The 14,711-nt window shown below is 41.2% G+C and overlaps 1 protein-coding gene across 1 annotated transcript; it reads right to left on the bottom strand.

Annotated features, from left to right (window-relative positions):
* Positions 1 to 472: 472 nt before the first annotated feature.
* LOC125901910 (AP-2 complex subunit mu-A-like) lies at positions 473 to 14,060 on the bottom strand. The gene is made up of 13 exons (XM_049597926.1): positions 13,901 to 14,060; positions 12,323 to 12,444; positions 6,550 to 6,815; positions 6,209 to 6,291; positions 5,597 to 5,602; positions 5,277 to 5,412; positions 4,827 to 4,971; positions 4,488 to 4,505; positions 3,888 to 4,007; positions 3,490 to 3,625; positions 3,208 to 3,305; positions 2,862 to 2,973; positions 473 to 1,601 (listed from the first exon to the last, which is right to left on the bottom strand). The coding sequence occupies exons 2-13, from the start codon at positions 12,394 to 12,396 to the stop codon at positions 1,467 to 1,469; spliced, it is 1,329 nt and encodes a 442-aa protein (XP_049453883.1). The 5' UTR covers positions 12,397 to 12,444; positions 13,901 to 14,060; the 3' UTR covers positions 473 to 1,466.
* Positions 14,061 to 14,711: the final 651 nt, after the last annotated feature.

Below are 14,711 nucleotides of genomic sequence, written 5' to 3'. Positions count from 1 at the left end.
TGTCATGGCACCACAAATCATCACTGGACTTGAAGCGACTTGGGTTCTCTGTCAGTTTGGTCAAATTTGTAGACACAAGCACAAGGAGGCATTGTTTCATATATTTGAGACTGAGGCTTCTACATGACTGTGAGTTGATGGCCTTCACAAAATGCTGCATGTTTGTATTATAGTACCTATTCTGACCTTATCAAATCTTGTCCCTAATACTCCCCTATTATTAAAACAAATAAACAAGATAATAAAACTCAACATTTTTAAACAGTAAGAACAATACTGAAATGAGCATTCCCCCTCTGGAAAATAACAAACTAAACAGAATTAGAAACACAAAACTAGAACTCTGGAGGCCCAGACCCATTGTTCCTACACCGACCCCTCCCTCATTTCAGACTACAGGAAGAGGAAACACTGATACAACAGAGTTTATATTATATCAAACAAAAAGACAATCACTCAGACGCTAGGCGTGTTTGGTTACATAGTCAGATTTTATTGGACAGAACGGTCACCAGGGCTACAAACATGAAGAAGCAGACAGTGACGAGGCAAACACCAGGGGGAGACCTCACCTCACTGCAAACACACTCCCAGTGCCAGATTTCTCCAAAAGCTTCTTTGAGTCAAAAAGAGTGTGACAAAGTTGATCTTGGCGCCTAAGAAACAGGAAATGTGGGTCACGAACTAGCTCATCGAGATGACGGTCGGACCTCAGAACTGTCTGGAATGTTACCCTCTACGCTAACTGAACGCCGGCAAAACTGATAATGGAAAAATAGCAAGGGAAAGAATACACTCTCCAGAAAGTACAAAAACAGTCGGTCACTATAGATTCCTCTTTTTTTTTAGCTACCCCAATAAGACTTTTGATCCGAATGACCGCTCCCACAAAACAGATCAAATATAGATCAGTCCACAATACAGAATCAGACAATGCATCTTTATTTAAAGGGTCGACAGAAGTTCATATACAGGGAACGATATCGGGATTTCAACCACAACAGCTACAACTCTAGGACTTGTGGGACGTCTAAAGGAACTGGAGAGTATAGTGGAATAACAACACTGAATAAACACGAGAGTACCCCTTAAGACACCCACAGGTGCCTCCAGTCCTCTCCCCCTGGTCCCCATCTGCATCACTTGTCTTTATCTTTCGGACACCAGTTGGTTTACAGGTTTACTCATCACTACGAGATATATACGATACAATGGTTCACATTTTGCATATATCTGTGCATTATATCATATTTATTTTATTTTTTTTTAACGATGTAAATTCAATCTCCAACACCTAGTTAGGAAGGGTTGAGGGCGGTGGTGGAAGGGTGGGCGGGGGTTGTATGAGAGAAGCTATAAGGACTGAGGGGAGGAGAGAGACAAAGTAGGAAGGGGCAGAAGAAAAAAATCTTAACAGGATAGATGGGAGGAGAGTGGTCAGTTCGCTGCCTGGCGCGGGTTGAACTTTAGCAGCGCGTTTCGTAGATGCCGGAGCGGCCGATGTACCGCACCCATTTGATGACATCGTGGTCACTGTAGTTGAGCTTGGACTCAAACACCTTCAAGTAGCGCACCTTCAGACCAGACGGAGCAAAAGGAACCTGCAGGGGAAGAAGAGGGAGGTTTCATTTTACCAGGAAGTCCCACTGAGATAAAAATAGTTATTGATCACTGGAAAAACACATGCCTCCATTAATACATTCTTTATGATGCCCTGGATGGAAAATTCAATTGCATGTACATAGTAAAACACTGACTATTAAATATCATTTACATGTTCTCTGAACTGCACCAGATCTCAGGACCTTCTCTCACTCAAACTCAAATTAAGAAGTGCTCCAGGTTACCAACCAAAGCTTTTTTGTCCAAATAAAATCAATTGCAGTATATCTCACTTTATCTAACATGTTTTACTTCCAAAAAAGAATAGGTGAAACAGATCTTGATATGCTCAAATGAACTGTTTACATATCAGAGAAAAATCTGAGAAAATAATAAACTATTTATTATCTGTCTAAACAATTCATTTATCAATTTATTTGTACAAACCTTTTTATGAATGAGTATCTATTTAAAAGAATGTAAAGATCCCACACTGTTAGAAGGTGCATGAGGAGGGGAGAGACTGCAGGCAGAAGAGTCAGTCACAAACAGTCTAAATAAATTGCAAAATTTGTTGCTAGTCTCTTTTTCGAAATTAAGTCACTAAGAGGAGGAGGCGTGGCAAAGCATCTGGGAATGAAAACCGGTTGCTGCCGCTAGGACAATAGTCAGCTTCTGTTTGTGTGCTTCTTTGACTGAAATGTGAACCACTGTGTGGCGCATGCATGTACATCTGATTAGCACAGGATCGCCTGTACCTGAGACTGACTGGTCAGTCACCTGTCACAGCTGATTAAGCTGAAAATTGGATGTAACAATGCTCAAATCATCAATCAACTGTGAGCTAGCTGTTAAGAAGAACATAAACTTTGTTTTCTTAGCATTTACAACCAGTTTCAAAACCCAGCAGAGGTTAAGACGTGCTGGGGCATGCTGGGAGCAGTCGGCCACACAGGTTGGTGGCTCTTACTGTGGGTGTGAAAATTAGGTGAGCTTTGAGCAGGAACTGTTTGTGTGTGTGAGTTAACAGTCAGCAGGTTGTGATTTGCATGACTGATACTGGGATCACATTTAATCCATAGTCCATTTGTTTGGTTGCCAACTCTGCTAAATGCGTCTCTCAATAGAACTTTGTACAAACAGGATGTAGCATATTTAATCAGGAGGTAAAGTCTAATCAGGAAATATTGTTTCTGATTCAACAAACTTTACGTGCGACTGAGAGGAAGGCAGACTTTTAACCAATCACGTGTTCTGACCTCAAAGTTCATAGAGATGGGAGGCCTGGCCCATTTCTTCTTATCGTTGGTCGGCAGCAGCTCGATCTCAGCACTGATCTGAGACTCCTTCATCCCAGCCATGCGTTTGATCCTACACACATACAGGGAGCTTTGTAAGTGTTGTACAGGTTTCAGCAACAATAAACCTAATATTTAAACATTCACAAAAATAAATAAGTAAATAGAGGGTTTACAAAATAGTGTGTGTGAGAGGTTAAACATACAGACACTAAAGAGAAGCTGTTAATCATTAACTTGACACAGAGAGCATAAAACAGTGAGTCTGGTTGTATCTCATGAATATGTAGACAAAGTGACTACTCACTTCCAGACAATGGCGTTCTCACTGGCCTTGTACTTGGCTTTTCCCTTCATACAAATCACCTGCACGCCGCTGGTGTTGAGGGGCGTTGGGATGCGCACCTGAGGAGGTGATAACAAAGAGGAACAAAGTTAATATTAAAGCAATCAAACGAACGGATCCAAAGTGTCTCTGATTATATTCGGGCATGTTTGCGCTGTGAGGAAAAATTACTTATTTTTAAATTAGGATCTGTGTGTGCTGCTAATGGCTGTCTGCATTTATCAGCATCTGGACTTTGCTCACCTCGATCTTTTGAGCCAGCAGCGAGGGTTTGAAGTTGGACTTGATGACCACTTTAACCTCCAGTTTAGTGCGGCCAACCTCCCTCACCAGAGGAATAACTCGGAACGGCAGGATGATGTCTTTAGTGGTGCGATACCTGCAGGAAGGGGGAGCAGAAAAGTGGTTCATGTGACAAAATTATGTCATTTTATAAAGCACAAACAAGGATTTCCTGAGGCTATTTCAGTGTTCATCCATGCCTTTCTCATTCATTTTTCTTAAAACAAACTACTTAAAGACAGCTTACGTCTCACATATGCCCTGTGACCTCCCACACTTTACTGTCACATTCAGCTTTAGTCTACACAGCTTCGAAATAAACAGAAGCGTTCAAAGACTTTGAAAATCCATCTACTTACCTCATGAGCTCGTATTCTCCATCAGGGGGGATGAAGCTGATGCTACGCTCCGAGTCAAACTTACTGAGGCGCACACACTGGTGGAAAGTGCAGTCGTCGATGGCTATGGACTGCTTCCCACTGCCGGGAGAAAAAACACATCAGAGACACACACAAAAGAGACAAAAGAACATTAGTTCACTTGTTTTGCAGTATTAATTATATCTAATAATTATGATACCAATTCTCCAACAGACAAAACTACTACTCGCCCTCAATTCATGTCCATTATTAAAAAAAGAAGTACACAGAGAGGGACAAAACTGCTGGTATCAAGACATTAAGATCTGGTGGAGGTTAATGACACTACTGTGCAATAAAACACATCACAGTTCCTGTTAGATGTTAGGTGGGGTAATAAAACAAACCAGCCATTCCACAAAATAGGGAAACAACCACCGGGATGTACACTCAAGAGTTATATTGAGTTGTGTTGAGTGTGTGGGGAGCAAAAGTGCATGAGATGATTCTTAATGTGCTAAAGGGCTTAGACAAGACAGGTGTGTGTGTGTGTCTGCGTGTTGAGGTGGCAGAAGGTGAGGACACTTGTCAGTACAGTACCTTCCTCCCCCTAAATCACTGAGGTACAGCACATAGAAAAGAAAGAGAGGGAAAGAAAGGAGAGATGCATCCAAAGGAAAGAAAAAATAAAAATAAATTGTACAGCCTGTCTTGTTGTAAACAGCAAGACAACACTCATAACAAAGACACGGGGCTAACAGACAAGGTGGTCTCTTAAATTTGGACTCAACAATGAAATTTCCTTGTCAGGGTTTTCAAGGTGGAAATAATATAAAAGCACCAGTCTCAAAGGAATTTCAAATTATCTAAATGACTTTCAGCCTCGCTTAGCAAAATATGGTTGATATCAGTTTGCCGTCTGCTTTTTGTGTCACTCACCTCTTCCCTGCATCATCAGACGCTCCTCCCTTGCCCTGCTTGTCGATGACAATCTTGTCGTTCATGCCAAATTTGCACTCGGGCATCCCGCTCAGGTAGCTCTTCATCACTACTCGGCCCGACACGTGAGCACTCAGGACCTGGCCTGCAAAGGACAGGAAAGAACGTGACTTTCAGAGTCTAAAACTGGCCAAACTACAAATCATTTTTTCCCCATTTGTGCCTGTACTCCAATTCTTCTGAAGACTTTGCTCTATTTAAAGTTAAAATCTAAGACCTAAATGTAAACTGTGTGATCTAAAATCAAAACACGAGATTGGAATTTATCATTTTCAGCAATAAAACTCAACAATAACTTCAGTCACTGGTTGTTCTTTCATTTTTCCTAATTTTAATAAACCATTCATGTCAGCTGTCCCCCCCAGTTCAGCACGGCCATATTAAACAGACCTTGTGGTGACATGAGCAGGTTGACGCTCTCCAGTACGTCCAGGAAAAGCTCATTGCGGCGATACTTGATGCCTTCACGACGCCAGCCAATCTGCCCCGTCACCTGGCTGGTGATCTGAGACTGCTCCTCTTTTGTCTGGGAGACAGGGAGAGAAACCGTATCACTACCAACAAAAGGAGAAGGCTGAAAGACTGACAAATGAAAGGAGGCGATGAAAAGGGATTATTAGCACTACAGGAAGAGAGGGGGAGAAACAAATGTGACATGGATCCATACATGGATGAAATGAATTTCCTGAGCTCAGTGGACTGTTTATTACCTGGTGCTGAATTATGACGTATCCAAGATTGCAGTTGAGGGGAAACGAAGAGAAAAACAGAAATATAAGATGTTAGTTCAAAGCATTTTTTATTACTTCAGTTCAGATGATTGGCAGTTAAATACCAGCATTACAGCATTTCTCCAATAGCTTCCTGTAATGTTTTGTATCAAGTGATTTCCATAAAGACACCAGCATCACTCTAACGCAGTCAGTATGAATATCATTACATACACTGTCTGTTATTGCTTGACGCACCACTCTAATAAAAATGTCTTCATTCATCTGATCAGGATTAAGCAAACTGTCTCATATCATCCCCATAAAACAATGTATTTATCACCTGTCTGTCACGTGTGATTCTCAAGGTCCTGAAATATACTGAGAGGTGTTTCTAATATTTAGTCTTCCCTCACTGATGTCAAAGAGGAACATAAATCTTAGTATGATGCAAAATACAGCCTCTAAAATGACCATGAAGTTGAATCAACACCACTCTAAACTGTTTCGACATATATTGAATGTTGCGGTTCATCAAGTGACAACTGAGTGTGTATCCTTGTTTTCTCAACACAATAAAATCCACTTTGACACTAGACTTGTCTTACTAACCTGTCCCTTAATGCCCTGCTGGGTGATGAAGGTCTTCAGAGCTCCGGTCTCTGAGTTCTGGGGGTATCCAAAGTCCAGGATCTCTGTATGAACACAAACAGATAACAGATTGTGAGAGATAAGAAAAACCTGGGACATGTTAACTCAGTGAGACATTACATCAACATTTCACTGGGAGGACAAACACACACACACACAAAAAAAATCAACATTAATATCGACTACATACGATAATAATTTGATACTGTATGCTCCAGAGCTGCTCGGTTCTCAGATTTATCTCATTATATTTTGTATAACGCCATTGATTCCACACAAAAATCAAAATGATGGTCTCCTACCATCCAGCAGCTCGTAGATGAGCACAAAGTTGTTCTTGATGTTCTCCTCGCTGATCTTGCCAAAATAGGCTGTCATGACGTCGCACATCTTGTAAAGGAACTCGAACACCATGGCAGCGTTGACATTCTGCTTGGTGACGGCCGCCAACCAGATGTTGGAGCGCTTGACATGGAAGAAGCTGGTGCGGGCGATGTTGGTCACCGGGGATCGAACTTGCTGCCGGGCGTGAATCACGTTTACACGGAACGCATCCACTGCATTACGCCTGAGATTGAATAAAAGAAATAGAGACAGAGGGACATTTAAGTCAAGAGTTGAGAGAATTGTTTCAGACATTTAAATATCAGTGAGGCTGTTGTTGACACTCTCCCACTCTGTGACATCCTGTGAGAATGTTGCGGTGTTTGATATCCAGCTCTGCACTGGATTCAAACGAATAACCCTTTCAGACCTCAACAGCATATCCACCCATTTCAAGAATGAGCAATAATCAAAACAATTTCCAACCAGCTGGAAAAAGACAACTTGAGTTGGCGCATTTCGACAGAGAGAGGGAGTGTTGTTTTGTGTAAATGGAGATAATTACCAGGAGGGAGAGAGAAGGCTCTGAGAATTAGGGCTGACACTACGCAACAGCTTCATAATTACTTGATCTCCATGGGAACAAAACAAAATGTATGGTCAAAACGGAATCCGAAGTTTTGGTCTATTCCTTTATATAAAAAATTGAATAGGGACGATTTTAACATTGTTTTACTGATACTGAGAAGTCAGTGAGATTACGTTTACCTTGAAGTATACCTTAGCAGTATGATGCTCTATGGAGACACAGCCCCGACTAATGTGAATTTATAAATAACAGGGCTTAATGCAGAAGATGCAGCATGTTCTGACAGGAATACCAAATCCCTCTGAGAAACCCCTGACAACGTCTAAAGGCCTAAACCTACACAAAATGTCAACCTTACTGATATTCAAGACTTGATGTAAAAATGTTACCTTACTGTTTTACTCTTAGAGGAGCCAAGTCTACAGGTAAACAATATCAGCACTTTTTTTTTTTTTACACTGTTCGCTACTATTTTGTTAATGGTACCATGAAGAACAAATGGGCTTAAAACACATAAAATACAACAGATACAATTTATTTCGTTTTTATCAACATTGATCCCTGAGAGACATATGGCTGCAAAGATAGATATAATTTCTACTACGTCTGTAAAGCATCAAAATGTCAACATCTATGTTCCCAAGATTACAAATTTAATTCAACAATTATCAAATGAAGACAACTGTACAATATAACAGTCTAAGAGGATGCCATGATGTCTGCCTTTTGCATCAAACTGCATCCATATCACAACAAACGCAGATCAACACCTTATAGGCCGAAAAATATTGAATCTTCTTTGAAATGTATGAAACAGCATTTAAAGGGTAACTTTGGTATATTTCAAACTGGACCATATTTGGTCATGTATTTGTGTGTATGTGACTAATGGGAAAAACATTTTTTGACATCGGTCCAGTATTGAGTCAGAGTGCTGCAGCCAGAGGCAGCAAATACAGGCACTCGGGGCAGTTATGCACCTTCAATGCACATCCACTAAACGTGGTCATTTTTGCCACTGACAGGCTCAGATTATTATTCTAAGTGTCCGACAACATTTTGTAAAGGATCCCTACAGAGATAGAACTTAGCAAGATCCTTTTTGTTCAACCATGAACGACCCTGAAATCACTATCGCCAAACCAACCAACCTCCATTTAAATAAACAGTACTTCAAGCACGCATGGAGCCATCATGTTTTCATATTTAACTGCATGAATTAAAGGTTTATTTTACCCACACCAGACTTGGTGATTATAGGAACAGTGGACAGACGAACCAATACGTTTTGAATTGATTTTTGAATTTATTTAGTTTCTGTGGACTTTGAATAAACTGTGTTTTACGATGATAAAATTACTGATTATTTAAATGGAGTCTGGTGCATTTTGAGATACCAATTATGGGGCTGTTTCTGGTTTGACAAAATGATCTTACTCTTCAACAAAAACTCTGTCCCACTGTGGGGATCCTTTCCATTATGATGGCAGACACTTAGAATAACAATCTGTCTGTGGCAAAAACAAGCACTTTAAATGGATGGAAATTGACAGGCAAACATGCCCGCGTGGTTACATTTCAGCCGTTGCTGGCTGCAAGCACTCTTGCTCAAAACTGGACCACCTGCAAAACTTGTTCAATTTTCAATCAATTTTATTTATAAAGCCCAATATCACAAATCACAATTTGCCTCACAGGCTAAAATAAGGTGCAGATTAAATAATAACAAAGTCACACTTAAAGCTTTGAATTAAAATGAATATCTTTTTTTTTTTTTAAACTGCAAACAAAATCATAGTTGTGGATTTTACCTAACTCGGGGCCCACTTCTACAAATGAGAGCCCCTACAATCAAGCTAAAATTATTTAAACAATATTCAATTTCCTTGTGAAAGAGCAGGATCAAAGGATGAGGACTTAATTAACTATCATATCCCATGCTCAGACTACATGCTTAGGCACTGACAGAGCTGTTGTGAGCATCAATACTCACTGAAGGGCTCCGGTAGTGGCTGAATTTGGTGCCTTTGATTGGATTAGCTGTTGTTTCTCAGTATCTGGTGGTTTATTTACCGCTGCAATGTCATGACAGGTGACTCATGCTTAGAGAAAGTATCAGGAGGTTGACCGTGGAATCAATGGGCATGCAGTTAAGGGTTTCAGGGGGTCATTGATTGGTGGCCATGAGAGGGGAGGGGTCATGCTTGATAGGCTGGAGCATCTCTTACCTATTCCTACAGGGGCCAAGATGAACAGATGGAGGAAAATGGTGATACAGAGGATAGAGAGGAAAAAAGGATGAAGTAAAAGGAGAGGAGACAAAAATGCACAAGAGACATTTTCGTGCATCATGTACACAGACAGAGTGAGTAACATGGTGTTTATTATGACTAGTACTGGGTTTTGTTTAAAAAGTTACGATACCTACCAGTACCAGTACCCTTAAAGTGATACCGATACCAATAAGGTACTTCATTTGTTCACTTTTTTTCCTACTTCATTCGATATCCATCATGTGAATGGAAGCATTCAGTTGCATAAAATGCCACAGGAGTGTAGTACAGCCATACTTTAAAAATTTTGGTGGCATCTCGGCACGCTGAACTGGCATAAGCTCCACACCACAGACTGTATGGGTTGTAGCTGCTGCTGTAGTGGGCCAATCACATGTTGAAATAAATCGAATAACACTTGTGGTGTTTGGCTGCAGGTTATACCATAAAAATCATCCTTTTTTTCTAGATCTGAATACAGAAAGGATCGAACGCAGGTTGGAGAAGTTTTGTTACTACTTGGGTGACAGCTATTTCGGTCTATAGCTTTAAAAGGTATCAAGTACTGACACCCAGCTCTGGGACATTGTAACTGAATATGTCTGCAACAAGTCAGCACCACTGTATTGCTCTTCAATCTCTATTGTGTGTTATCTGTAACAAAGCACGGCAAGCGCGTATTGATTATTTGTATCACTCTGTAACAGCTTAATTATTTTAAGTGGATCTCTTTGTATTTCAGCTATAATTAAAAGCTCTGTTGCAATATCAAACAAATGCAAACATGAATGTCAACACAATATTAATGAACATACCCTGCAGCCATTAGAGCAATATAATAAGTCTGGATTACTCTGCGCTGTTGCAGCAGCAGGGAGGATCACCAGAAGCAACTGATGCCAGGACCACAGTGGAGATGTGCGGACAAAATGAATGGATTCTTTTTTTTTTTTTTACTGAGCACAATATGTAAACTCTAAAACTAAAACGAACTGTGGTGATGAGGGTGTGAATTTCAATTACTGTTTCCTTTCATTGCTATTCAGTAGTGCACGATGTGTCTGAGGCAAGCAGCTGAACAGTATTCATGCTACTGCTAGACAATGATTAAAAACAAATCAAACACAATTACATTACTGACTGCTGTCTGGAAACGAGACAAAAGATGGAAGGGATCTTGCACACATAAGTCCGTATGTCACAAACCTGCAGACCTTGCACTCATCTATATCAAACAGACTATATAATGGCGCAGTCTCAGTCTGCTGATACACTGAACAGCTCTGAAATGCAACATATACTACTATATTTCTGCCTTTATCTACTAGTCTCCACCGTGCCTGTAACCCTACGACTTCAGCAAAACTGTTCGAGATAAAATGTTGAAAGTGCCTCAAGGGTCTACACAAAAAAATAACCTACTGACCCAGCACTGCTGCTGTTTGCCCACATCATTGACACTAGAAAAATCAATTTCTACCCTTGTGCCCTCTCTGTACCTTGCCAACACTCACTGTGTAAATCTACAAGGCACTGGACTGGAGTCTATTCTGGAGAGATGCCTGCCCCCCACTCAATCACTGAATGTGACTGGGTTTACACAAAACACACTAATTACTGGGTGTAAGCATGAAGACATGATATGTCCACTACAAGTGAATCACAATGACAAGGTGTTACAAACACACAAATAAGGAAGAGGAAAGGAAGAAAGAAAGACAGACAGTACACGAGTCAGATCTTCACAAAAGTGAATTCTTCTGGCCACACAGCAGAGTTCCTATTCATAACATAGCTACTGGTATGTGGGTCTATGTGGATCTATGTGGATGTAGCCTTTCACCTGACACATACTGAGTAGCAACCTTGACCCACATTGTTTACAACATGGTTAGGCCACATTTGGCTGGGTTTTTAACCTACTGCTCCCGGTGTTCACATGATATGACTCAGCCATGTTTTTAGTCGTCCATCTTAGGGAACAGGAGCAATTTCCTTTTCACCAACACCTCATCTTCACCATCTTTGTATAGGCTCCTGTTTCAGCTCTGTTTAGTTGTTAGTTTAAAGTTTCTTCTTACTTCCACCTTTTAAAGTGACCCACTAATGATTCTTTTTTGTTAATTATTTCTTTGGCTTTTGCCTTTATTTGATAGGACAGTTACTGGGTGCCTCTTAAGACTCCTTTTAAGCCACTTTAACACTTTTTTTCCCCAGCCAGACAATTATTAATTCCCCCATCCCTCCATGCTTAATGTAAGAAAAAGATTTTCTTCACGGAGAGGCACGCTATCAGCGATGAGTATCTCATTTCCATATGGTACAAATAAATAACTTGTATCAACACTGAGGTCATTTTGGAAGAGCTTTTCACACAGCTGCACCTAATCTTTTACGTAGGTGTGGTTTGATAGGAATAAATGAACTGTATCATTAGCTCATACAACATGCAAATATTAAATGAGGACATTTTTTCCTGATTGTGCATACTAATTCTTGTGTGTGTTTTTAAAAATATTATTATAGTCCCTTTCGTGTTATTCAGTTCTTGAAGAAATAATTTCATCACTGCTTCATGCTTTTATAATTAAAATAAATACATTTTAAGGTTATTTTACTCTAATCATACCAAACTGCATTTTTTGTTTAAGGCTTGGTAACACTGTCCTAAAGATAATCCCGGCTTAGCTATTTTTTAAGCACATTTTATAGAAGATAACAAAATAGACAAATGTAAACTACACAGCCAGGAAGAGAGACATAATCCTCTCTCATCCCTTTGGAAACAATCCTATCCTGTCCACCCCCGCAGGAACAGGCCCTTGTCACTGACATGAAGTCCCCCAAAATTTAGGGATGTTACATTGACTTTGTTCCTGTGAAACATACCCGATGTCATCTCGGTAGACCCGGGAGATGAGGACCTCCCCCTTGTGGTTGTAGATGAACAATCCTCCAATCATTGTGGCTGCTTCTCAGTCCCAACTGGCCATGGTGAAACCAAACCCCGCCTGAGAGGAGATAGAAATGGAGCAAGAGATTGAAGGAAGGAAACGGGGAAAGGAAAAAGGGGTGATAGAGAAGTGAAAGCAGTGAAAAGTGAGGGAGTGACCAACAGTACAGGGAAGCGCTTGTCCCTCACATCCGCTTTCTGTGTCTCTCTTTTTCTCTCGCTCACACACACCACACACACACAATTGCCAATTGAATATACCCTGCAGCTGCCTCACTGTGGTGACTCATTTTTGTTGCGTGCATGTGCATACACACACACCAAAAATCACTATAATATAGGCTTAGGAGACTCTGCTACTGCCACCTTCACCACAGTCAAATCCTTGTTTCCTTCTAAAGTAAGATTAACAGCAGATTAGCAGCCACCAGTTTGAAGCAGGATGCCACCAAATAGCCAGCTACAAATCTGTTGCTCTTACTGGGTTGCATTTTACTGCCAGGTGCAGTCTGGATCTGGATAGACTAAACATGGAATCCACAGTGAGATGAAAACCCAAGGACAGCAGTATTCATCTAGAGGCAGTGCAGGTGTTAGCATTGCCTGCTTTTAGCTGTGACCAACAAATCATAGTAGCAGTTTGCTCTCATTCAAGAATGAAGCTTCTGGAAACCAGGGGATGAAGGACATGCTTGAAATTCCTCGAAGACAGAGGCCAGACAACTTAAACACACGGTGCCCATAGAAGTCTACAACACAATCACATGCACAATATCTGCTAAATAATTGCCCCATATGGACATTCCCGGGTCGTGACCGAATAAACCGTGCACAAGACATGATCGGGTTTAATCGCCCTTTTATTGGCCGAAGTCAAGATGTCTGCTCACTCGGGCCATTTCCTAACGTTCATAAATTTTTCATATTTTCTCATTTATTCCTCGACCGGTGAGGGACATGTTTGCTTGAAACACTTAATTTTAAGCGTTCTTAAGTGGCTAAAACATCGATGGAGGCTTGACCTTCAGCTAAGATCAAAGTGATGGAGAATAGACCGAGTGAGAGGTAGCTAGCTAATTTAGCTTACGATAGCAGGCTAGCTGGCGGTGGTGTTCAGCGAACCAGCGTCGAGCCGAGCGGAATTTTAAATGGACTTCCGGTGAAAAATCTGACGACAGTTTAACATGCAATACAATTAATTATCGCTAACTTACGAATTAACAATTCGAAATTACAGCGCTCATTGTTTCTAAATGACACCAAATTGTTGATAAATTGCAGAAATACCCTGCTAAATGCTTTTATTTTTGGGAGAAAACCCGCCTCTTTTCCGTTATCATGCTCCTTTGCCGCTGCTAGCTTGACGTTAGCTAACGGAGCGGCAGCTAACATTGCTAATGCTAGCATCACCCCCGGAATGAAACCGTTTCGCCGGTTTTCCCAAACGGTTATCGGGCTACAGTTGGATAATTCAGGCGAGAGACGTGTTACCGTCTCGACTTTGGTGAACTTACCCTAGTTCTCTCGCGAATGCCACCAGTCTTTCGCTCCCCGTTTGGCCTCGGATATTCTGTCAGGATCCAGTAGGTTCCCAGTTCACACACCCGCTAATTCCGCTGCTTCCTCCTGGTCCTCTGATAGCTGTCAGCTGACCCGCCGTCCTTACGCACAACCGTTCCGTTGTGACAGGAAAAGGCGCGGCTGGAGCGATGTGTAAACCGCACCCAGGCCTTGTTGTGATAAGCTACACGGGCTACTGGTCACTTTTGTGTCATATTAGTTCATTAATTATGTTTATAATAAATATAAAGGGCCGTGAGGTTGGATCCCCTCCCCCTTTTTTTTAAATAAACCTGGGACCATGTTGGCATGTTTCCAACTTCCTTAATTAAATTTTCTTGCACAAGAGTGGTATTCCTCTCTTGCTCCAGAGGTGGATAACTGCTCTAAACTCCCACCTCCAGTGAATGGGAGCAAAAAACACTGATTTCCCTGTGGGAATGTTTGTCATTTTAAATTCATGGTTGTGTGGGTGGTCTTGTTTTTTTCTGTCCTGCAGAGTCCATCTGATTCAACTCCTCTTTTTTGTCCAAGTTGAATCAAATCACCTCTCAACAGGAGCTTCCCCCTCCTTTTACCACAGGGAACATTTTGCATAGGGTCATTCAGCTCTGAAGCAAGTCTAAATGTACTCAGACTGATCTCTTGCACACACCCAGCCCACACACACACATCTGTGCACCAGATTGCCTAACCTTCACATTCCAGGTCCTGGACAGTCTGGAATCCACTGGCTTTAAATGCAAACATTACCGCAGGTACTAT

Source organism: Epinephelus fuscoguttatus, linkage group LG15 (genome assembly GCF_011397635.1).
Source record: "Epinephelus fuscoguttatus linkage group LG15, E.fuscoguttatus.final_Chr_v1".
Lineage (NCBI taxonomy): Eukaryota > Metazoa > Chordata > Actinopteri > Perciformes > Serranidae > Epinephelus > Epinephelus fuscoguttatus.
Note: the sequence above shows the minus strand (reverse complement) of the source record. Positions and strands in the feature narration are given on the sequence as shown.